Source organism: Lithobates pipiens, unplaced genomic scaffold (genome assembly GCF_037356315.1).
Source record: "Lithobates pipiens isolate NorthernLeopardFrog02 unplaced genomic scaffold, aLitPip1_a1.2 Scaffold_22, whole genome shotgun sequence".
NCBI lineage: Eukaryota > Metazoa > Chordata > Amphibia > Anura > Ranidae > Lithobates > Lithobates pipiens.
Window position 1 is genome coordinate 38,548,742 of NW_027507784.1, and position 25,364 is coordinate 38,574,105.

The window sequence follows — 25,364 nt, forward strand, 5'->3', positions numbered from 1 at the left end:
CTGGCAGATGCCTCTGATGACAGCGGAGAAATGGCCATGATGCAGGAGGGAGAGCACACAGTAACCTCCAATAGCTCTGTCATCCACCGACTGCCGGTAAGTAGCAGAGAACTGATTTTCTGGGGTTCAGGGAAGTGATAAGTTTGTTTAACCTCTTCCCCTGGCTAAATATCATATGACGTCATTTACTTTGAGTAAAAATATCTGGATGGTGCCTGCAGCTACAGGCATCCTCCAGATGTTGTGTTTTTTTTTTTTTTTTCTTTAGCCGGTAATTCTCTACATTGTAAAAGCTGTTACAGTGGCTGTTTAGCCGCTTGATTGCTTTTACAGGCAGCAGGAGTGGACATCCATCCTCCGAAGCTTCTCCGGTCTCTCACGTGCGATCGGGGAGCCAGAGAATTAATTTGGCAGCAAATTACCATAGTGCTGCCCGTGGAAAAAATAGTCTCCAGCCATCTCTATGAACCCCGGAGGTCAAAAGTGATGTCATGACCTCACTTCTGGCTCTGGCCGATGTAAGCACTGGCAATTTTTTTTTTTTTTTTTTTGGGAAAACCTTAGATCGATTTTTAATCTCAGACGATAAAGTGAAAGGAATATTCCTAGCGCTAGACCTCCTCTGTAACTCTAAAATGGTAACCTGTAAAAATTGTTAAAGCGTTGCAGTTGCAAACTGTAGTTTGGTGCCATTCCATGAGTGTGCGTAATTGTAAAGCATGACGTGTTTGGTATCTACTCGGCAAAACATCATTCACATTATACAAAATAATTGGAGTAAATTATTGTGGGGCTTTTTTTTTTATTATTAAAGTAATAATTTTTTTTCCCTCCAAAAAATTGTGTTTGATAAATTGCTGCACAAAATACCATGTGACACTAATCTGATTATACAAGGCTTCCTATTCCAAGGCTCTGGCATGGGAGCACTTGGGAGGCAAGTATCAGTGGGAAAGGAGAATTGTGGGTTATGAAGATGACCTGTCCTTGAGTAGGCTAAATGATAAGTTTACATTAATATGCTAGCCCTGACAAATGTTATCTCACTTTGTGTCTGACAGGTATACTTTAAAAAGAGCTTTTTTTCATTGCAGTGTTAGCCTTCTCTTGTTTACACCCACACACCCAGCCTCCTTGCTGTTCCTGTATTCACATACCGGCTCCTATTTTCCAGGCTCACGACAACATATATGATGATCCATACCAGCCAGAGATGGAAGCACAGCAGTCGACCTCTGCGGCTCGGCGTAGGGCCTACTGCCGTAACAGGGACCACTTTGCCACTATCCGCACCGCCTCCCTGGTGAGGGTTACTCTACGTTTTTTTTTTTTTTTCTCTAACTCTGGCTTCTTTGGTTTCTTTTGGGTTTGATCTATGATTCTGTTCTGCACCACAGGTGACTCGTCAGATTCAGGAACATGAGCAGGACTCGGCCTTACGAGAACAGATGTCCGGGTACAAGCGCATGAGGCGGCAGCACCAGAAGCAACTGATGGCGCTGGAGAACAAGCTAAAATCTGAGCTGGATGAGCACCAACAGCGTCTGGACAAAGAGCTAGAGGCTCACCGGAGCAATTTTTCTGCAGAGACTGATAAGCTTACCAAGAAGCACCAGGTCATATTTGAGAAGGAGGTGAGTGCTTGGGGGTTCAGGTACAAGCAGGAGAAGAGGATGGTGTATGGTCCATGATGTTTAACAATTTAAAAGTTTTGAGAACTTGGTTTCAGTTTGTAATAAAGAAGTACGGGCTTCCTAAAAGGTCAGTCCAGCCAAAACCATTTTTGGTAGATGTTTGACAGTTAAACAGTTTCTTGTGTTCTACTGATGAGATTTCTCTGCTTTAATTTCTGGGTCTGCACTACTACTACCATTGCTGTTACAAGGGTCTCTCCCAGCTGGATTTACACCAGTAAGGATGCCTAGGTTTTACGCTGATATTACAGATATGTAAACTTGTTCCCTGTCAGTGAGTGACTCGTACACCGACCCACTGGGTTCAATAAGGTATTGGCCTGAGAACTAGCATCTTCACAAGGGAATAGACAGTCCTTGTGTGTTTCTCAGGAAATGTTTACGTTAACCAGTCCAGCTTATAGACAAATGATGGCCAGGCGGGACATTCGTTGTTCCGGTTGAATGTCATATAACGTCCTCCCAGAACAACCCCATGGGCTGTGTTGCAGCGCAATGTGTACCTGACTGTGTCCGCTGGACACAACTAAAGACAGATTACTGTATCGGCCCGCTGACTGACGATACCATGTGATCGCTGTGACCACACAGTGGTACGGACTGGCTGCTCTCCATGCTGGTTATGGTGCCCGATCAAAGCCGATTGCATGACAATTGTAAACAATGGATGGCTTCCATATGTGCCTTTCTTTGTACAATTGTGTTGCTAGCTGTGATTGATCACATGGTACAGACAAGACCAATCACAGCCCATCTGTACCACGTGATTAGCTGTGGCTAATCACAACAATACACATTTCCTTCAGTAAAAATAGTTGCTTATAATAGTGAAGTTCACTGGTATAAGCAATCGTAATGTATTTTAAAAAATCCCGATCACTTGCCCAGAGTAGTACAATGTTACTATGCTAACACCGTATTGCTCTAATCAAAATTGTTTTGTTTTTCTTTTTTTACATACTGTCACCAGTGTCCCTGATCACCGCCACACCCGTTATGACACTGTACTGCACTGGTAAAAGTATGTAAAAGAAAAAAAAATGGGTTATCTTCACCAAAGAAATGTAGCAGAATATATTTTGGCCTTAATTTATGAAGAAAGATTATTTATTTGCAAAATTTTATAACCAAAACAAATATTATTATTTTTATTTTTTCTAAATTTTGTCCTTTTTTATTTAGCAAAAAAGAAAAAAACCCAGTGGTGATTAAATACCACCAAACCCCCCCCCAAAAAAAATAAAAAAGACCTACCCTGAAAATAAGACCAACTGTTATTTTCCAGGAGGGCTGCTATATAAGCCCTAGTTTAAAATGCTTATTAAATCCTAGAATCCACTCTATTACAGTACTATATAATGTAGACTGTGTATGTTTCTGTAATCTAATGGTGCCAAATACCCTCGGTACAGCGGCGCACAGCTGACCTCCTGCTGGTCTCCTCCTTATCCCAGCTGTTGGGGGATCTTGGGGCCCCCCCTCTGCAGTGCTCAGAGCAGGGAAGAGAGCTCCGGCGGGTCACGGAAGTGCCGAGCTGCGCTATAACGAAGGTTATATTCCAGAAACACACACATTGTACATTCTATACTACTGTAATAATGTATTATAGGATTTTACAAGCATTTTAAAGCGGGATTCCACCGTTTCTAACGTTTTTTTTTTTTAGGCATAGTGAAAATCAATATTATTAAGAAGGCTAACACTTACTTCTGTTGTTTCTGCCATCAGCAGCATGCCTTTGTCTCCTCATAAATGACTTTATAAAACCGTCTCCCGACGGTTTCCATTTTGCCTGTGGGCATGTGAAGCCCACAGGCATCCTCTTCCGGGAGTGTGTGATGCTAAATGACCAGCATGCACCGCCCGATCTATAAAAGATCTCGCGCATGCGCAGTAAGCGCAATATCGAGCGCCGTCAACAGCTCCGGTTGCCATGACAACGGGTGTTCTCGTCGGAAGTCCCGCCCCGTTGTCATGGCAACGGAGATAAACAATGATACAAAGACATCACTTCCCTTCTATGACTCGCGCGAGATCTCTAGACTCCTAGATCTCACAGACTCCTGGGGAAAAAAAAAAAGATCCCAGGAGCCCATGCGGCAGACCGGAACAAGTGACCTGCCGATTAAGCCCCGCCCCTTTCCGCATCGGCTCCTCCCCTTTCCGCAATTCACTGGGACAGAAAAATTGAAATATAAAAAAAACGGAGGAAGACAGCTGAAAGGTAAGGGGGTTACATAGCGTTTAGGGAAGGGGGGATCACATAGACCTAGGAGTGTATTTTAGGGTGGACCTCCGCTTTAACTTGGTTCATACTGGGGATTCCTGACAGCCTATGGAGGGAGAGAAGGCAACACCTTACATGGTAAGACCTACCCCGAAAATGAGCCCTACTGTGTCTTTTGTTCCCACTATTAATATAAGACCCATACTTATTTTCAGGGGAAGCATGGCATTTGTGAAAAAAAAGGATAAAAATTACATATGGGTGTACAGCAGGGGTGCCCAACCAGTAGCCTGGGGCCACATGTAGCCCGCAGAGCCCTCTGATGTGTCCCCCAACCTCCTGCTCTGAGATAGCAGGTTGGCAAGCCCAGATCGCCAACCCGCCATTCCGGAGCATCAGTGTTCTGAATGAAGCCAGCGGTAGAGGAAGCAAGTGGCTGCGGAGGGAGCAGAGCCGCATATGCTGATGCTTCCTGTATTGCGCCGACTCCTGTCACAAGCAGAGTGATGCCAAATGTACTCCACCTGGGACAATAACCGGTGGCACCTGAATGGAAGCCTGTTATTAAAGGTAAGTTTTGATTACTAAATTCAGTGTATATATGGGTATATCTGTTCTGCAATGGTTACTGGTCATAGACTTCTGTTCTTACCTGCGGGTTTAATGCGCTTTCAGAAAGTGCGCCATACCTGTAGGATATAATAGAGGTCTATGGAAAAGTGCAGCTAACCCACAGGATAGCTACAGGTGCACTGCTGTGCAGGTAAACTGCCAATCGGTCCACCCCAATCAGACCCCCAATTCATCTCTATGGAGCAGCAGATGTAAACTGACTTGTGTCCACCCACCTACCTCCAATATGATCCACTAAAAAACAAAACAAAAAAAAACAGAAGGGGATACGTCCTTCCATCTGGTTGGATTGGAGGGCCCATAGAGTAGAGTGGGCTGTGTCCGCTCTGCATATGCATCTGTCATCCGTCTGCTCTGCTTATTGTGGCCCACAGCCAGTTACCAAGTCGCTAAAGTGACCCTCGCTCTTCAAAAGGTTGGGCACCCCTGGTGTAAAATATAAAGGGGGGGGTTGGAAATCGGTGAAAAAACATTTGGTCGGTCCAATCCATTAAATAGAAAAGAAAACCTAGTGCACAAGGTATGACCCCTCAGGACTTTAATTGACAGACCAAACGTAATAGAAAAAGTCAACGTTTATTAGACAAAATTGGAAACTGGTAAATTCAAAGGCATGTAAATATCAAAATATGTAATGTTGAACAAGATTAAAATACATGAAAAGCATGAGACTTCGCTGCCCTGGGTACATATGGTGGACTAGCATAGACAAATGCCATATATGACGCCTGACATGTTTCGGACAGAATTGTCCTCCTTCAAAGGCTTTGTGTCATATACAAAGATATATAGTTTTTCTATCATTTAAACAAATCATAGTAGTACAAAAAGTCAATGTACGTATAATCATACCTTGCTGTTAGTCGCATATGCGACCCCAAAAAATATTTACATTAACCCACTGTGTGAATTCAAAAAGATGCATCGAATGTAGCGGTTGGCCAACAATGAGCGCACGTGGAAATCAGAAGGCATATATAGCCAGATGGAACCAGCTCAGGGAGAGGCCAAAAAGATGGAAAGTAGGCCACTATGTTGCAATGCTGTCGCAAAAACAAGAGGGGGATCTAGTGCTGCAAGAGCACCCAGTCAGTGCAGGACATATATCGGCACTGATAATTGGGCCGTATAATGTATACTCCACAACTGCACAAGATGTAGATCTGCAAATATAAATATAATAGTAGCTAATTGCAATAATTGTGATCAGCGAAAAAGTATAAAGTTGATCTATGTGCAAAGTTCAGTAATAAAGGTACTGATAATATATCTGTAAAGGTCATACCTATAAGAGCCGAACATGGGAGAGGCCACACTCTCTGTAACATGAGAATTTAATCCATCAGTATTGATGTGCAACTATAAAGAAAGCACAAGAAATACCAGATAGAGTGAATGTGCCAGAAAAAGCACAAGGTACTATTAGAAGTAAAAGGCACTGGTTGTCCTAAATTGGAGCCGGTCTTGCCAATTCTAGTAAAAATGATAAAGAAGCTGGAGAGAGGACATTACCCTTAGGGCAGCGAAGTCTCATGCTTTTCATGTATTTTAATCTTGTTCAACATTATATATTTTGATTATTTACATGTCTTTGTATTTACCAGTTTCCAGTTTTGTCTAATAAACTTTTTTTTTTTTCTACTACATTTGGTCTGTCAGTTAAAGTGCCAAGGGGTCATACCGTGCCTCGTGCACTAGGTTTTCATGGGTGTACAGTGTTGCATGACTGCGCAATTGTCATTCAAAGTACAACTTTGTGCTGAAATATGGCCTGGGCAGGAAGGGGGTGAAAGTGCCTGGTAATTAAGTGGTTAAAGGTTTCCACATAAGGCCATACAATTTTATAAATTCCCTTTTTTCCCATTACAGAGCTTTAGATCTCTGTGAAAAAAAAAAAAAAAGAAAACCTTGCTGGAAATGTGGACAGGATGAATCTGACCGTACCACTCTGTATTGCTAGGCAACTAAAATAGGTTCAGACTTGGTGGTTGTAAACCTCCGATATGAACAAAGACTATACCTCTATATAGTGTATGTGCTCGTTTCACTTAAGAGCACTAAGGCTGCATTCACACGTTGGCATTGGTGAATCACGGGCGGATTTGCCACAACTGCAGTGCGATTTATCTGCCTAAAATTCAAAACGCCCAGGTGTGAGTGCAGCCTAAGACCCCATTCACACCTGAGCGTTTTGTAGCTTGAAGCCTGAAGCTACAAAACGCTAGAGGGGGAAAAAATCTAATATTCTCAATGGAGATGGTTCACATCTCCACTCCATGTCGCCTGAAGCTCAAAGAAGTTCCGGACCCTTTTTTGTCGCTCAAATTGAGCAGATTTGGGCGTTTTTCTTTTAACATTGGTGACCTTTTGCCCTGCACAAAATCGCAGCAAATCGTGGTAAAAAAAGCTGCAAAATCGCGAAAAATGTGCGCGATTTTCTGCTTGAAAACGCTGCGCTCAGGTGTGAATGCAGCCTTAGTCATTCCTGTCTGCTTCTTCATTCCTCTGCTATGAACATGAATCACTTCTGAGTTTTCCTGACATCAAGAGAAAAATGGTGACAGAGGGGGGATCTCCAGCTGATTAACAGCCTCCGCTCTGTTCCTGTGTCAAGGGGAGGGGGGGGTGGTGTTATCTGCTCTCCAATGGGCTCTGAGCTCTCCATTTCATGTCTCTGCCCCCCCCCCCCTTTTTTTTTGTAAAGTTTTTCAGAGAAAATAGAGTCATTGATGCATTCTTTTACATAGTGGAATAATAAATCCATAGTAATCCAACATAGAGAAACGTAAGAGACCAGGCACATCAATCAAACATAAGGGGGGGGGGGGGAGCCGCCCCTCTCCGGACACCCCAAATGGTTACAAGCTGTGTCAGGGAAAGGGGAGCGGCACGTCCAGCCCACAGATCAAATGCTATTTAAACCAGCGGGTATGTTACCTTTTGCCCCCTTTATTTTGTTTTTATTTTCCTGAACTCTCAGACCAGCTTTGTAATTTCTGCACTTTGAATGGATATAGAGAAGAGAAGACTGCAGATAATTAGGTACACCTGAGGCCAGTCACTTCACTGGGTATACAACCACTTTAACAAAAGTATCAGAACTCATCAAGGTGAGTAATATAAAATGAAAAAAAACCTTTTGGAATGAAGAGAGAGATAAAGGTGGACACATGGAATTTATTGGGAAGTTCGGTGTAGGTGGTAAGCCTTGGCTAAGTGAAATTTATTGGATTTCACATAAAAGGGTAACATGGGTCATTCTAATATAAATAACAAATTTACTTTCTTGCCTACAGGCCAAGTCAGCTATGACAGAGGAAAAGAAGTTTCAGCAGCACATCCTTGGCCAGCAAAAAAAGGAGCTGACCAACCTGCTGGAGAGCCAGAAGAGGCAGTACAAGATCCGCAAGGAGCAGCTCAAGGAGGTGAACAAAACGGAGGGCTGGCTGGATTGGATACTTTCTGTAATCTGAGTCTACCAGCTTGTAGAGAATAGGATAGAGAGAGATATAGATAAATATATCTATCTATCTATATATTCTCTATCTCTATTATACAGTATGCTGAGGCGCATGGTGTGGAATATACTGTAGGGTGTACAGAGGGAGTGCTGTAGCATATAGGATGCACAGAGGGATGTAGTGTATTTAGATGGATGGCATGCACAACACATTGTGCAGAGCGAGTGTGGGGTATAGGATATAGAAGGCTGTAGTGTAGCATTTAAAATGTACAGCACAGTGTGCAGAGGGGTTGCTGTAGAGTATTGGAACATAGTGTACAGAGCGGTGTGGTGTGGAGTATAGGATGTACAGCACAATGTGCAGGCTGGAACAGGGTGAAATATGAGAAGTAAAGAGGGTTATGTAGTATAGGATGTACAGTGTTGAGAGGGATATTAATGTAAAATATAGGAACCTAGTGTTCAGAGGGGAGACCTTTAGAAAATAGGATGTACAGAGGGGTATTGTGTGGAGTATATGATTTACAGCACTGTGTGCAGGTTAGGCTTGTGGTCTGGAATGTAGGATGTGCAAGAGGAGGGGTGTGGAGTAAATGGTGCGCAGAGTGGGGTGTGGTGTGGAATGTGTGATGTACACAGAAATGTAACATAGTGTGGCGTACAGGATGTACAAAAAAGTGTGCAGAGGGGTGTGGAGTTTAGGATGTACAGCACGGTATGTGGAGAGATTGCTGTACAACCAGGGGCAGGCAATCTACAGCCCACCACCGCTAAATGTCCCTCCCGTCAGTGCACGTGATGAATTCACATGCACCCAGCCCACGGACATTTTATGTACAGCTGGCAGTTGGCTTTCTACTGATGACAACCGACGTGGCCTAAGAATCTGCTCAGGTGGTATCCCCAAGCAGCGGGAGGGGACGTCCGCGCCACCCCCCCCTCCCCTCCCGCCGCCCTATATGGCTCTCCTGTTCCACTGTGAGGCCCCAGCAACCAGCCGGAAAATACGCATGAAGTTGGGATCGGGTCTCGGATCTAGTAACCCAGAAGTGATGTCATAACATCACTTCCAGTTTATAGAAGACTTAAAGATGCCAGATATATAAAAAAAAAAAAAGACCAATTTTATTACAGCCAAACTTGGCGTTTTTAATGCTTTTAAGTGCAAAGGAGGGAATTGGGGTTTTATAGACACCAGATCTCTCCATAAAGAGTACCTGTCACCGCCTATTACTGTCACAGGGGATGTTTACATTCCTTCTGACAGCAATAAAAGTGATCAGGAAAAAAAAATTAGAGGGACAGTGTAAAAAAAAAATGAAATAAGAAAAAAAAATCTAAGCGCCTCATCCCTCCATGCTCACGTGCAGAAACAAACGCATACCATGTTCAAACCACACATGAGCGAGAGCAATAATTCTAGCACAAGACCTCTGTAACACTAAACTGGTAACCTGTAGAAATTTTTAAAGCGTCGCCTATGGAGATTTTTAGGTACCGATGTTTGTAGCCATTCCACGAGTGTGCACAATTTTAAATCGTGACATGTTCGGTATCTTATGTGTACACAATGGGGTCTGATGTGAAGTGTAGGATGTACAGCACATTTATGCAGGGGGTTGTGGAATATAGCCATATATAGAGCATAGGATGAACAGCACAGTTTACAGAGGGCTGAGATGGGTGGAGGACGAGTTGAGGGGTCCCTGGAGCAGAACACAGGAGAGAGCATCTTCTATAATTAAATGCTGCTAAACATTTGTTACCTGCTGTCCAAACAATGAAAGAGCAGCTAATATGCAGTCTAGGATTTGAGGGCTTCAGAACGGTGTCTGTCCACCCCCTCTATTTTAGAATGCTAGCCTACATAGAGTTCAAAAAGAAAAGACTTCTTTTGGGCTTCACGTGGCCTGAATATTTGACGTAATATATATATATGTGTGTGTGTTTTCCTGGCAGGAGTTGCAGGAGAATCAGAGCACGCCAAAGCGGGAGAAGCAGGAGTGGCTACTCCGCCAGAAAGAGAGCATGCAGCACTACCAGGCAGAGGAGGAGGCCAACCTCCTGCGCAGGCAGCGCCAGTACTTTGAGCTCCAGTGTCGACAGTATAAGCGAAAGATGCTGCTGGCAAGGCACAATCTGGACCAAGACCTTCTCCGAGAGGTGGGTGCCAGTTTCCTCTTAGTCATGAAGAGAGGTTGAATAGTGGAAACATAGGCAGCAGAAACCTGCAGAGGATCCAACTGCTCCCACAACTGCTTTCCAAAACTGATAAAAAAAAAAAAAATGTTGACTGGTCGTCGTCTTGTTGATGCATGCACGAGTGTCTAATGCTTCAGATTTGTTATAAGCTGTAAATAACAGAATGTGTATTGTTCATTTTGTTTTTGGGCAGGAGCTGAACAAAAAACAGACGCAACGAGACCTGGAGTGTGCCATGTTATTGCGACAGCACGAGTGCACCCAGGAGTTGGAGTTCCGCCACCTGCAGCTGCTGCAGCACACACGCAGTGAACTGATCCGTATGCAGCACCAAACAGAGCTGGGCAACCAGCTGGAGTACAACAAGCGGCGGGAGCAGGAGCTTCGCCAGAAACATGCCGCTGAAGTCCGACAGCAGCCCAAGAGCCTGAAAGTAAGGCCTGGGGATGATGAGGATGATGAGGAGGAGGAGGAGGATGATGAGGATGATGATTATGAGGAGGAGGGGGGAGAAAGTGGCACTTTCAGCCTCTGCAGCTCTGAGGATGAGGAACAAGTTGCAGATGCAGGGGCTTCTTCAGAGCGCCCCATGGCAGATGGCAGTCCAGGCCCTGATGTCCCCTACTTTGAGTTGACGTCTGTACAGGTGGCAGAGCCAGAGGTTTCCCTCCGCCCAGGGCACTCACAGGTTTCCTCCTCCCTACCGAGCCATGCTCTTTGTGCTGCTTTAACCCTTTTGGCAGCTTCCAGGCCCTCCTGCCCGTGGTCTCTGCTTCCCCTGCTGCTGGCGCTCCTCACCCTCTGGAGGCCAGGGCCACTTTTAGACTCTGTGCTCGTGGCTCTAGAGACCCTTGGGGCCAGCCTGCTCTGTGGCTACATACTGCTGTGCTGGGTGTTTGCTCTAAGCCCCGCTTCCTTCATGTTACTGGCGCAGAGCTGGGGGGCCCTAGCCGTGCTGGCCATGAGTTACAGGCTTAGGCTGTATTATGTACCAGTGTTGGCAATAGCGGTCGGGGTGTTCACCTCCCCTGGGATTTTTCTGTCTATTTCCCTGGTGGCTGGTTCTGTGGGAAAGCCATCAAGTCAATGGCTTAAGGAGTGGCCAAAGCGAGGGCGTAAATTATGGCTGAAGGCATTGCTGCGGTTGCCGCGGCCGGTCTTCAGGGTCCTCCAACGCTGTGGAGCAGTGCGCGAAGGCGGGCTCTTCTCCCTTTTCCCCAAAACTTACAAAGGTGGCTACCGGAGCCGCATACCTGTGCTTGCCAGGCAGTTCAGGGCCAGCAGCAAGGAGCCCTGGTGGAAGAGGCTTTTCAGGGCTCCATCACGTATGGCAAAAATGGTAAACCAGAGCCTGACCAAAGGGGTGCGGAGGCTCTGCACAGTCTTGCCTCCAGTAGCGCTAGATTACATGGAACGGTTAAAACTCCTGAGACAGGAGGGGCCCAGCCGCATTCCGAGACTAATGAGCCGCGAGCAGAGACAGAGGGAAGCCGCAAAGCGCAGGGAGCAGCGGGGACCACAAGTAGGGAGGTCAGTGGGAAGGGCCAGTGTAGCCAGGCGATCAAACCCTCTAATCCCCTGGAGGTGAAGGAGCAGGCACAAGATGTTGCAGCCTTTCTCCAAACTGTAATGTGCCTTATTACTAGAGTGAAGGAATCGTTGCATGGAAATGTCACCCCAAAATCTGACGCTATCTCCAGCATCAGTCACTCCCTGCTCTGTGCCACCAGTGTGTCACTTAAAGCAGTCCAAAGCTCTAACTTTGTCTGCTTTAAACAAGTATAGAGGCCTTTGGCAGAATGTATAGGAATAATTTAAAACCCCTGTCAGAATTTATTTTATTTTTATTTTTTTAACCATCTGCGTCCCTTCATTTCCTGTTTCTGTAGACACAGTGGGGTTGATTTACTAAAGCTGGAGAGTGCAAAATCAGGCTCATTTCTGCAAAAGAAACCAATTGGTTTGTTCAATTTTAAGCTTTTAGCAATAAAAGCTGAAAGCGAATTGTTTTCTTTGCAGAAGTGAGCCTGACTTTACACTCACCAGCTTTAGTAAATCAACCCAATGAGAAGAGAAGGAAATTCCCTGTTGTCAGAACAGATTACCTTACAGGTTCCTGTTCCGGTAACAACCCCAAATTTTTTTGATTTTCCTCTACTTTTCAATTCTGGGAACAGTGGTCACCAGGACCATAGAGAAGGGTATATCCTCCCTGCAGAGGCCACAGATGGCATTGAAAACCTAACAGGGGTTTTAACACCTTACCACTCAAAAGGTTTTAGCTTCAGTTCATAAATAAGCTGGTTCTGCAGTGCCGAAATCCAGGTCACGTGATCTAATGCCATGGCATGAAGTATATTCCTCCTGTACACCTTTACTGGAATCCATCATGTGGATAAAAGGGTGCCGCAACAACTTCTAACTGGGCGCAGTGCATGACATGGGTAAAGAAGGTTGCCAGCCTACCAACAAGCTTGTTTCAAAGTGCAAGGCTCTTTCTTTTTTTATTTCTTAATGATTATTTCTGCACAGAGGAGCAACATTTCGGGACCATACAGGGATTCTTCATCAGGCATTGTTCCAGTCCTTTGCACAGTCCTGAACCGTTGCTTTTTTTTTTTTTATTTGATCTTGCAATAAAAATAGCTCTGCTCTTTTGAAAAAAGATTATCAGTGTGCTGGCAACTTGTCTTATCCATCTAATGCTATGGTAACCCTCCAATGGGGGCACCAACATCAGTAGAGTGAATGGAGGCTCTGCTGACGTCCGCATTTACAATGTAGAGCTACTGGGAGACAAATTTATGTAATGCCGCAGTTATATCACATGACCTGGGCCTGAAGTACCAAAGACCCTTTTTGCGATGCGGCAAACTGGTAAGTTTGCACCGATCGTAATACTTCACCCTCCTTGCTCTTTAAAGCAGACAAAAATTTTGAATTTGTCTGCTTGATATCTCCTTCCTGATCCCTTCCCCATCCGACGGTTAACCTCCCCTTATCCCCCTCCCCCAGCAAAGTAATAACTGTGAAGTTTACCGCTGCTTTGGGGGAACAGATTTTATATGTGTTTGAAGTTCTTCTAAAAAGGTTTCTATTTTAAGTGATGACAATTTTGCACACAGTAACTTTATAAAAATATAAATATATTTTCTAAGAGTAATTTATATCACCGCATTGGCAGACGATACTCTGCTTTGCTGCTGCCGTGTCACAAAGCACCGAAAGTGACTACATGGTCACAGCATACAGCAGTTTTGTCTGTAATTTTTAAACAGTTCGGTGAGAGTAATATATGAGGTCCTAAAATGAGGCCTGTTGGGTAACAAAGACACACCAAGGTATCTATGCTTTATCCATAGAGCAGTTGAATGTCATGCCTTTTAGTGTGGAACCAAATGATACACAACTTTTTGAAGTAGGGCAGTGCTTTGGTTTGTTAGAAAAGTAACTTTTTCAAACAAAAAAAAGGGTCAATTATGTAGATAGAATTGTGCACCCTTATAGTAAGGTTTGTATTGCACTAAAACTGACCCATGGCGATAAAGTTACAGCTAAACTCCAGGAAAATACCAAATCACTCTTTACTCCAGTTTAGTATTTCTCAATTTAGTTTTCGCTAAAGCAGACTGGTGACAACGTCTGCTTATTCAAGTTGCTGCTCCTCCCCTCCCTAAAATGCTGCTAAAGTACTTGGGGGGGGGGGGGTTATATACTCTCCTTTTCCCGACTTCCTTCTTCAGCTCTTGGCCAACGGTGGCTTCAAATCCTGGAGAATGTTGAGTAGCCAAAATCCTGCAAGATGTTCCTGCATTGTACTTGTGCTTCTGATAAAATTTGGGCTGTTTTGCGTTCCCAGAGATCTTGGCAGGAAAATTGTCACCCCCTGCATTATGGGAGATGAAGAAGGGGGAGCGCACCTTGAATAAGTGGGCCGTGCCACTGAGGTGGAAGGTCTGCTTTAAAAAGTAATACTATTTTCAGTATTGTTGCGTGTTTTTTTTATTTTTTTTTTTTTTTGTGAACATGACCTGGCCTAAAAACCTGCATTAGGCAACCACAACACCTTGTGGTGCTTTAGAGTGTCATTGACGCCATAGATCGATTCTTGGCTGGTCCCTGCTGAACCATCTATGGGCAGGCTGATTGTACCCAAGTCGATCCATCGATCAATTTGGGTACAACCAGCATTTTGCACTTTTACGTGCTTTACATGCTGTTTTTTTGGCAGCGGCTATAGCCACTAGCAATGATCGCTGCGCTCTCAAAGCAGGGATGGTTCTCCGCGCCCCCACCCTGCCAGAACACAATAGCTCAGCGGGAGGGATTCCCCTATCAACGCTGATTGTGTTGTTGGAGGAATCAAGCGTTTTTTTGTTTTTGTTGTTTTCATCTATGGCTTGCATGATGATGCAAAGAAAATTGCATCTATGGCTTGCTTTAGTCATCGGCTTGATCCCTCTACATCTAACACTGTACATACAGCCCTAGCACTAGAGGCCCTTGCATCTGACTGGAGAAGTGGCTTTAGACAGTAGTCGAGGCCTAACGCACACCCTGGGCCTAGGATTGGTGGAGAGTGGGGAATGGAGCTGGGGGGGAGGGGGCGCATAGATTAATTTCAAGGCTGGTGCACACCAGCATGCTGTTTTTAGACCGGTCCACGTCTCCCACGTTCCTTTGCAAAGTGGTAGACTCTGTACCGTGGGCCAGTTGGCTGCAATTGCATCTTGCGGTCAGTCTTAATCTGTTTCTGCAGGTGCTTAGGTGACTTGTAGGGAGAATCTTAGAACAGGGAGGACATAAGAAATAAGGTGTGCTTATTCATGGTCCAATTAGAATGCTGGATCTGGATAGGTGACACAGGAAGTTGTTGCCCTGCAGAGTGCTGTCGCCATTCTGGCTTTTCAGGGTGACGGGGAGTATAGTGTATCTGTGTGGTTGAATTATTAAAATTAGAGAGTGAAAAATCTGGTGCAGCTCTGCATAGAAACCAATCAGTTTCCCGATTTTTTTTTTTTATTTTCAAAGCTTAATTGAACAAGCTGAAGTTAGAAGCTGATTGGTTTCTTTGCAGCGCTGCACCAGATTTTGCACTCTCCAGTTTTAGTAAATCGATCCCAATGTGTTTAGCTGTTTTCCTGGAGTTTGGCTATAACTGATTAGCAGAGAAGACACTACTCATCAAAACAAGAGAAATATCTTTGTGACCCATTATAAGGAAGTCTGCACCAAATTTCCTGGCCCTATTTTTGGGGGCATCATTTCAGTGTAAGCATTAGGACTGTATAATGGGATCAGACCACTGGGGGGTCGCCTTGTAAGGGTGTTTTTATTTTTGTTCTGTTTTTTTTGTTTTTGTTTGAGTGCTCATGCTGGTCTCTTTGGCAGTGAAGAGGTTAACTCTGATATAGCTCCTTCTACTCTCAATTTCTACTGTCTTTAGAACAAAATGCTGAAGGTGTCCCCCCTGTCCAGTGTCTGTCTTCACTGTCTGCACCAGGGACATAAGACCTGCTGGCTTTCTTTCCAAAAACGCTTACACAGTAAGGCTAAGAACAAGTCTCAGCAATTCATAGCAACCAATCAGAATCCACTTCAGTGGTCAGTCTGCCCGATTTTTTTTTTTTTTTTTTTTTTGATTTTTTTTTTCATGGTTCCGATGCTGGAGGGGTAAACCCCCGAGGCCAATTCAAGGGGAGCCCCCTCTACCTGCTGCTTCCGTGTGAACACACTGGTTGGATAAAACAGGGCCAGGAAATAAAGTCTTCTGTACACCGGCATTTGCTTATATCCATTCTCTGCACAAGTCAATGCAAATAGAAAAGCAGCTCTAAGGAACTCCTTTGAGCAACAGAATCAACTTGAAACAGCCCTTAAAGCAAGTCAAAGGGGTTGATTTACTAAAACTGGAGAGTGCAAAATCTGGTGCAGCTGTGCATGGTAGCCAATCAGCTTCCAGGTGGTGGTTTGTTTGTTTTTTTGGTCAAAAGCTTAAAGCAAAATTTTACCCATAACAACTTGATAAAAAAATGTTCTTTAGCAAGAAACATGCATTCCACATTAATAATTTATGCTTCCAACATTAGGGTGTGCTGTAAATTGCCTCTAGCATTGCTCCTGTTTCTTCTTGCTGGAGGCTTTTGTTGAAGCCCAGTGCCCCAGTAATCAAAGTATAACTAATCCCATCTATGTAACGGTTTCAAAACATTCCTGGAATTGCTACCTATCACGTTTGCTTGTATCCTCAAGCAAACTGTATACCATCAAATGGCTGGTGTCATAACTGATCACATGTTCATGGCAGATGAAGATCAAACAGAAGCAGCTTCCTTAGCTGTAAAGGATAGGAGGGTTTAATTTAAGGCTGTCAGCAGATTGGCCTCTACAAACTCAGCAGTGCCTAAAAATGGAGAGCAACTGAGCATGTGCAGAGCAGGGTGAGACAGTGTATTATAAAACAGTATTGATGCTTATTTTTAATGTTTTACATACCTGCAAAATGGTCCAGCCTGAAGTGATCTAGCGGGACTTAAAGCGGAGTTCCAGCCTGGGGGAGAAAACAAAATGAAAAGTTAGCAGCTACAAATACTGTAGCTGCTGACTTAATATATGGACACTTACCTGTCCAGGGAGCCCGCAATGTCCTCAACCGAAGCCGACCTGTCCATCTGCTCCAGGTGGAAGCACTGACATCCTTACTAGGGAAACAGGAAGTGAAGCCTTGCAGCTTCACAGCCTGTTTCCTACTGCATGGAAGTCAGGTGGGTTCCCGTTATTAAAACCTGCTAGCACCACCCCCCACCCCGAAAGGTGCCAAATGTGGCACGGGGGGGGGGAGCAGAGTTCTACCCAGAAATGGAACTTCCACTAAACCGTGTCCTCCCCCACCCCATGGGTCATATTTGGCACCTTTCAGGGGGGAGCAGATACCTGTCTAATCCAAATATTTGCTCCCTTTTCCAGTGAAAGAGCTCCACAAAATCTATGGTGATCTACGCCATGTCTGGCCCCCCTTTTTTTTGCAGGCGGAACTCTGCTTTAAATTGAACAAGCTGAAGTTATCTGATTGGCTACCATGCACAGCTGCACCGGATTTTGCGCACACCAGTTTTTGAAAATCAACCCCAAAATATATCAGAAGCACCTGAGAATACTCCTGTCTCCTCCTCTTGTACAGGAGCCTTTAAAGATGAGTTGGTAGGCCGCTGGATTGAAAGCCACGTATATTCCAGCAATCAGTTCAGCTTTTGGAAGCCGCTCTCTGTCAGCTTGGGGGGATCCCTGGAACAGTTTATGGCATGTATAGAAGGATGATAGCTACACAAGTCTTGAAAAAGACCAGTAATGATTTCTCACAAGCAAGAGATGAAAAAGTACAGCCAACGCATTTTCAAGGCGTTCACAAATGCTGCTTCATCAGGGCTTTCATCTGGTGATCAGACAATTGGAGAGGATACTGGGCAGGTAATTACAGAACACAAAGATTACAGTAATAAAAGTGAGATTTGCCTGTCGGCTTGTGAAAAACGTAATCTAGACTTGTGGCGCTCTCATCCTTCTATACAGAAGCCTATGGGCAGACTGACCCCTCCAGTACAAAAAAAATAAAATGACCGTGGGGTAACAGCCTATTCCCCATTATTATTGCACTTTGCACTGCTTTTGTTGTATAAGCGCCACTGTGTCTTGATCTTTCTCTCTGCTGTCTCAAGTCGTGTACGTTGAAGTGATTGAACAGGCGGTAGTCACGCGGTTTGGCCAGGCAGCCACACGCCTCATTCTGAGGGTTTGCACACGTAGGAGTTTCAGATCTGAAGAGTCTCAAGAGCAACGGTAAAATCTGAGTTGAATGTTACAGGGTAGTGCAGACTGTTGTTTTTGCATTGTACTTTGCTCAGTGTAACCTGTTCTATCCTTCTATTTTTTTTGTGCTTGTCTGTGGGAATGAACTGGTGAAGCTTTGTTCAAACGCTAAAAAGACACATACGATGCAGCCAGACACTTGCATTAATGCAGCTGCCTCATCCTGTAATATAGTTTTGTTACGTGACAATCCTATAGATGATTTTCCAATCCCTGCGGCTAGTCCAGGGAAAGGCTCCTTTAGCACAGGTAAAGCCAAAAGCCCAGACCCCCCCCCCCCCCTTTCACCATGCACCATGCAGCAATGGTTGCAGGTGCTGCCCAATTTGTGCCCCCCTCATGCTGACTCACTCAAGGCAGCTGCCGCCTCTTCTGCCAACTGCTCAGCGCTGACTCTAGTAAACCAAGCCATTCAGCAGAAGTGATGTTTGTAGTAGTTGAGACAACCTATAGAACGCTGGCCTGCTTTTTTTTTTTTTTCAGACGGTTAAAGGGTAACTCCACTTTCATGAAAAATAAATATAGCCTATACCAGAGGTCTCCAAACTATGGCCGTCCAGTTCTTCAGGAACTACAATTCCTATCGTACCTAGTCATGTCAGTTTTACAATGCCTCATGGGACGTGTAGTTACACAACAGCTGGAGGGCCGTAGTTTGGAGATCCCTGGCCTATACAATTGTGACACATGTCATATTGTGATTGAATTTTGTTAAAAATTGCCTTTCCTTTTCAATCTGCAGCCGCTGTCATTTTTTTGGCTACCTGGAGGTGTTCTGTACACAGACGCCGTACAGCGCACACCCAGAAACATAATTTCTTGCTTGTATGATTGGCTCACTGATTTTCCCAGAAGTCTGCAACAAGATAAAAGTCAGATTTAAGGCATCCCCTGCAACAAGAATTTCATTTTTGTTGAGATACTCCCAATAGAGAATTGCATCTAAAGGGATGCAGACCCAGCAGCTTTCCTCATTAGGGGCCCTGACTCCATAGCAGCTGGTTGATAATTAGGAAACCACTCCCATTAGACTCACTCCACACAGAGGAACACACAGGGATTTCTTCAGAATACCAACAGGTAGGAATCTGCAACTAAGTTTGTTAAAATCCTTGCAATGTACACAGGTCAACCAGAGGGAATGTGTTTTTTTTCCTCAACAAAAATGGAGTTGCGCTTTAAACCCCCCCCCCCAAAAAAAAAGTCACAAGGAGGTCGCAGCAGTGTGAACCAATTACTGTAAATGCCTAGAAATTATTAGGAGGGTTTGGCCTTGAATTTATCTTTTAGAAGTCCATTTAAAAATCTGTCCTTGTAAGACATCCCCTGTACTCTGAGGAAGTGAAGAAATAGCAGATATACTTGCAGAATCAATAAGATAAACCCGTTAAGGGGGACCCCCCGAAAACCAAAAACTACTGATACTCTCACCCATGTCCTTTCTTGTTTTGCCCAGAGTTCCACTTTAAAATGTGGTAACCTCAAGCAGGCATCCACAGTGCGATTGAGGCATCTTGCAAAAAATGTAACTTCTTGTTGGAAACGCATTGCAAAGGACTGGCCACGCATCAATAAATGTCAATGTTTTAATAAAACTTTATTGTTCCGGTCATGCAGGCTGAATGAGAGAAATCAATTGATTTTACTCTGTAAAATCTGAGTTCGCACTGCGATCTGTGAGCTAAACTGTGGGTGTCATTAACTTTGTTACTGACACCCGCAGCAGTTTGCAGAAGGCAGTGTGGACTGTCTGGGAGAGGAGCGATGCGGGAACCGGTGCTGGAATCTCGCTGCATCGCACTAGTGTGAACTCGGTGCCAAAGTGCAGAATTTAGGCAAGATCTCTCAGCTCTGAAAAGCATGGGGTGGTGAGCTGAAGTTGCACTGTGAGGAGAGCTGATTGGACGAAAGGTAACCCCCCCCCCCCACTCCTTTCACCCAGCACACAGGAACAGAGCTGAGGCTGTCAATCACAGGCTGTGTGATGGAGAATCCCACTTGTCTCACCTTTTTTTTTTTTTTTTTTTTTTCCTCTTGGTATCAGGAGAACTTGTCAGAAGTGACTCAAACCAATAGCAGAGGAACAAGGCAGTGGGCAGAAATTACACTTGGTGCTCTGGACTGAGACAAGTACACACTATAGGGGGATATGCCTTGTTCATATTTCATGTGAGGTTTACAGCCACTTTAAGCCCATCCAGGGATATAGAAGGTGCCAACATGGTCCCAGTGTGGGCTTTTGCATGTATGTCCGGAACAATGAACTTTATTAAAAAGCTGATCTAATCAGTCTGCAGACCGTCTTTTGCAATGGGGAGCATGGACAGCCTCCATCCTGCTTGCACCTGACATGTGATGGAAGCTTAGGACCGGCAACTTCTTCTGCCTTGCCTTTTGTAAATGCACAGAGCCGTAAGCCATGCGTTCCCTTGGTATGTGTTGATTGCCGCCCCATATACAAGCCATTTTGTTGATTTTTAATACAGCTGAACGAGCCTTGTGTTGGTAATCGGCTGTTGCAGATCAACCCCTATAGCAGGTCAGATAGTGCTTAGCCTTCAGGCAGGTTGTACATCACAGGCCAGTGTAGTCATAAGGCTGTTCTATGTATGCCTCACTTTGTGGTTTTGTATGGTGACGTTGAGTACCGTTTCTTGGATAAGACCGCGGCTTGTACTGTCTGACATTAGCGCACTCGGTGACATCTAGTGGCTATTTGTGTGTAAGACCGCTCTCTATTATATCACTGCTTTTTTTTGTTATTGCTTTTACTTCTCTGTGTTTCATTAGCTTGTATAAGTATAACATGAAAGGCAGCTGGGAGTAGCCCCTTAACCCTTTCTGTGCCTGAGACCAGCCTCCCGGAAACCACAAGCTCATAAAAGTAAAGAAAAAAAAACAGAACAAAACAAAACACTTTTTTTGTGGTATTACACCTCTTTTTATTTTGATCTTAATAGTTGTGTATCTTTATTTTTAATTTTTTTTCTTTAATTTATTTTCTCCCCCCTCGCACATTGTAAAAAGTAAAACCTGCTGACATTTCTGTGTTTTTGTTTTTATTTTTTTTGTTTTTTTACCAACACAAAATATATATATTTATCTTTTTTTTAACCCCTTTGCTGACCTTGAGGGGAGCAGGCCTGGAAGGCAAAGGTGTTAAATCCTTATTTATTTAATGTTTTCCTAAATATATATATTTTACATCATCATTTTTCGTTCTAGTCCTTCTCCCCCCAATGTAATTGAGTCTTTTGTGTTTTTTTTTATTTGTGTGTTTTGTTTTTGTTTTGTTTTTTTTTCTTTTTTGTAATAAACATTTTGCTGGAAATTAAATCCATCCAGTTTGTGTCATTTCTTTACATTTTACACCATTTTGTCTTTTGTGTGTATTGAGGGAACCTGGGAGGGGGAAAAAAAATGTAGGGTCTTCGGGGAATAAAAAAAAAAGGCTGTGTCTGGGCAGGGAAATGGTTAATGGTGCAATGGTCTGCATTTTTGGCGAGTTGATCAAGCAGCAATGCTCTGCAGACATTAAGCAAGGGACTTGCGCTTTGAGTTTGTCTCTTGCACTTTTTGATTGGTTTATTCCTACAGCATATTAATATTAAATACCAGCAGTACTTTGTTTAAAGCCCAACTCTGTGACAATTGAAAAAAAATAAAAAATTCTTTCCTGCAATGCCCCCAGCACTACCACTGCCACTGCAAAGGATAAATGCTTGTTATATCTAGGGGTAAGTGATCAGAAAGCCTTACGTACCTAATGCCTGGCTCCAAGCTGCCTCTGCCCGAAGTGCCTGTCTATGGACAGAGCCACAGTTTCACTCCAGCTCCAGGTTTAATGTTACAGAGTAGTTGCCTGGGGGCCTGGTCGCAGTCCTGGAGGGAGCCTACTGGAACGGAGGAGTAAGGCAAGTATTTTACCCTTAAAGCAGAGGGCCACCCTAAAATAAAAAATTTGATTAATATTCTTAAAAAAAATACATTTCAAGAGAAAATATTTTTTTTACTTACCAGAAACCCCTGTTGATAGGCAGTCTCCCTAATCTGCCTCTTTCTATTCCGCGCCGCTGTTTCTTCAGTTCCTCCTCTTAGGCGAACTGCCCCGTTGCATTCTGGGACATGTATGTGTCCCAGAAAACGGGGCCATTCACAAAGCGCTGCTTGACTCGTGCATGCGTAGTAGGAAATGGGTAGTGAAGCCGTAAGGCTCCACTGCCTGTTTCCCTTGGGATTGGGGGCGCCGGGACCCGATCAGATGGACGGATCGGCCTCAGGGGGGGGGGGGGGGAGGGGTCGACACCACGGGCTCGTTAGACAGGTAAATGTCCTTATTAAAAGTCAGCAGCTACAGTGTTTGTCGTTACTGACTTTAAAAGGAAAAGAAAAACCGGCAGACCTCCTCTTTAATCATCTGTCCATAGACTAAATGAACCATTAAAGTGGTTGTAAAAGCTAAAAGTTTTTTTACCTTCGTGCATTCCCTGCATGAAGGTTAAAAAAAAGTTTCATGATCGGCGCCCCCCAATACTTACCTGAGCCCGATCTCGGAGCACAGGGGAAAATAATGTAGAAGAAAAATTGCAGCTCAAAAGCTCCAGGCCTGTTGAAGACACCCGCCCTATATGATCTTGCAGGTGCTGGCTCTGCTCAAATAAGGAAGGAAAAATCCTTTACGGCCGCACAATACTGAAGGCATCTTTCTTGAAAGAAATTAAAATCCAAAAACAGTCATATCTTAGGCATAGAAGGCAGGGAAGAACAGCTAACACATTTCACATCACAAACAGATGCTTAGTCATAGCTAAATATACAAAATCTGACCTTATGTATATATGGAGCTAATGAAAAATAGACAGCCAATCACATGCAAGGAATGTTGGAAGGAACCTCCCCATAAAATCGGACCTTGTTAATGCCCAAATTTGCACCTGGAGAGGAGAAGCAAATAGATAATGAATACAATTCAGATAAATGAATAATGCGTTAGTTGTTCTTCCCTGTATTCTATGCCTAAGATATGGTATGACTTTTTGAATTTTAATTTTTCGATAAAGAGGCCTTCATCAGTGTACGGCCATCTAGGATTTTTCCTTCCTTCAGAGCACAGGACTCGGGGGCAGTAGCGAGAGCCATTGGCTTCCGCTGCTGTCGAACAAGTGCTGTGAGAAGGGGGGTGGGGCTGCACTGTATGTGTGTGTCAATACACACACAGCCTGGCTCAGGATCAAGCCTGTTTGTGTGCCCTCATAGCATGCAGCTTGCTATGTGGGTACATGGAGATCGCCTGCTGGGGATCCGAGAAGAGAGGGCTTAGGGCTCCTCTGTGCAGAACCATTACACAGAGCATGTATAACATGTTTGTAACGTTTTTTTATAACCATCACTTTAAGGCTCTGTACAGGGAAGATCAGCATCGGAACCCAGAGAAGTGGGAGGCTGATAGACAATAATAATATAAGGCATTACATTTAAACCTAAAGTATAACCACTGGAAGGGTGGATTTTTTTTTTTTCATTTTCATGGAGTTGGGCTTTAAATCCTCACTATAGATTCCAGGGACTTCAAAACAAGAGGTCTTGCTTTTTCTTTTCTTTTTTTTCTTATAGAAAGCAACATTCTGCAGAGGAAGGTCCCTTGTGTTTGTGTAAGCAGTGGTCTCTCTGCAGGGATCTGACCCCCCCCCCCCACCCGCCCCGCAAAGAGCTAGGGTTCACCAGTCAGCAGGGGGTTTATAGGTCTAACTCAGCAGAGGGCATGGTGGACATCCTGTAGGTAGGCCGATGATTTTTTACATAGAGCAGGGGTCCTTCTCTACAGCTTTCTGGCAGGGAACAGGCCTTCCTATGCAGGCTGTGGCTGCTTTCCAAAAAAAAAAAAACACACACTAAGACTTTGCACACATTTTGCTTTGGATTTGGCACTATATAAATCGAGTATAATATGTTCAAACCATTTATGCAGTGCTTCACAATATAACATTGGACAATACAGCAACGATACAATTCAGTCCAAGAGGGTTAGGGAAGCCCTACTCCTGGGGGCTTACAATGGAACGCATAAGCAAATTTAAAGTAGAATTCCAAGGGTAACCAACACCCCCACCCCCCACTAATACCACTGCTAATCTGTGCAAGATAGACTTCCCTATGGTCAGCCCACTCCGGTCTGGTCACATGATCCGGCTCCCCTATGTTAGCGGCAGCTGTGGGGGGGTGGAAGGCGACAACATATTGGCCATAGGAGCCTATGGGTGATGTCACTGCTCCCAGGCATAACCAGCCATTGTCGAGTGCACTCTCCTCTCCCCTGCAGCTGGCGCAGGGGATCGCATGACCAAACCGAAACGCACTGAAAATAGATAAGTACATACATCTTTCTTACACAGGTTAGTCAGCATAGGTGTTAGTAGGGTGGAGGGAGCATTAACAATAGTTTGGTTTAGCTTGGAATTCTACTTTAATTGGATTTGAAGGCCTCATTCAGAGAGTGATTAGGCTGCGGCTAAACTCTGCATCTGGAGCCAGCCGCAGAGATGGGTGGAGGCCTTAAATGACTGAACCTACGGATACCTAGGCGGCTGTATGTGAACAGGGTGGCGCCAGCTTAAGAAGCTTGCAATCTAAGGTCCCTAACTCGCATTGATTCACATACTAGGGTCAATTTAGACAGGGGCCAGTTAACCTACAAGCATGTCTTTGGAGTGTGGGAGGAAACTGGAGTACCCAGCGGAAACCGCACAGGGAAAACATGCAGACTCCAGGCAGGTAGCGCATTATTTATTTTTTGCTTGTTCTGGCCAGCAGTACAATTCCTGATCCAGTCCCCTCATGTACCTGCTGTATCTTATCAGCAAAGGGTTTCCTCATATGTCAGTAATTAGTTTTTGCATAGGCAAATGCAGATCTACGCTTGCCTTTCAAAGTACGTTTGTAATGTAAATACTTTGCCTTTGAAGGCGTTCTATGGTCACAGCATACACTACTTTCATTTATAACATGAGCATTGTAATGCCAAACACAGCTAATAGTTCTCTTTGACAATCCAATATAGGATTACTTGGGGAAAAAAAAAAAAAATCTCCTTTCAGGTTGTGAGTGCTGCCTGTCCGCCGGTGTTTCTGGCAAAATCGGCGACCCTTCAGATTAGGTAACGAGAGTGACATTCCGTCGGCTGCGAATGTGTCAACTGCTACCAGGTTTGCTAATCTGACAGAACACCCGTAGTCAGAAGAATGTGTCATCGGACATCTTACTACACCCAGCTATGTCTTGA

At 44.4% G+C, this 25,364-nt stretch overlaps 1 protein-coding gene across 3 annotated transcripts in view; it reads left to right on the plus strand.

The window, feature by feature from the left end:
• Nucleotides 1–25,364, plus strand: part of TAOK2 (TAO kinase 2) — a 123,900-nt gene that overhangs the window by 72,983 nt on the left and 25,553 nt on the right. For 2 of the 3 annotated variants that reach the window (XM_077447373.1, XM_077447375.1), the window contains exons 12-17: nucleotides 1–96; nucleotides 1,175–1,303; nucleotides 1,398–1,634; nucleotides 7,851–7,979; nucleotides 9,977–10,180; nucleotides 10,413–12,113. The exon at nucleotides 1–96 is cut by the window's left edge and continues 111 nt beyond it. In XM_077447373.1, coding sequence (XP_077303499.1) covers nucleotides 1–96; nucleotides 1,175–1,303; nucleotides 1,398–1,634; nucleotides 7,851–7,979; nucleotides 9,977–10,180; nucleotides 10,413–11,807 — 2,190 coding nt within the window. In that variant the 3' untranslated portion in view covers nucleotides 11,808–12,113. Of the gene's footprint in view, nucleotides 97–1,174; nucleotides 1,304–1,397; nucleotides 1,635–7,850; nucleotides 7,980–9,976; nucleotides 10,181–10,412; nucleotides 12,114–25,364 lie in introns of those variants that run through there. The other variant, XM_077447374.1, reaches the window with a different exon arrangement.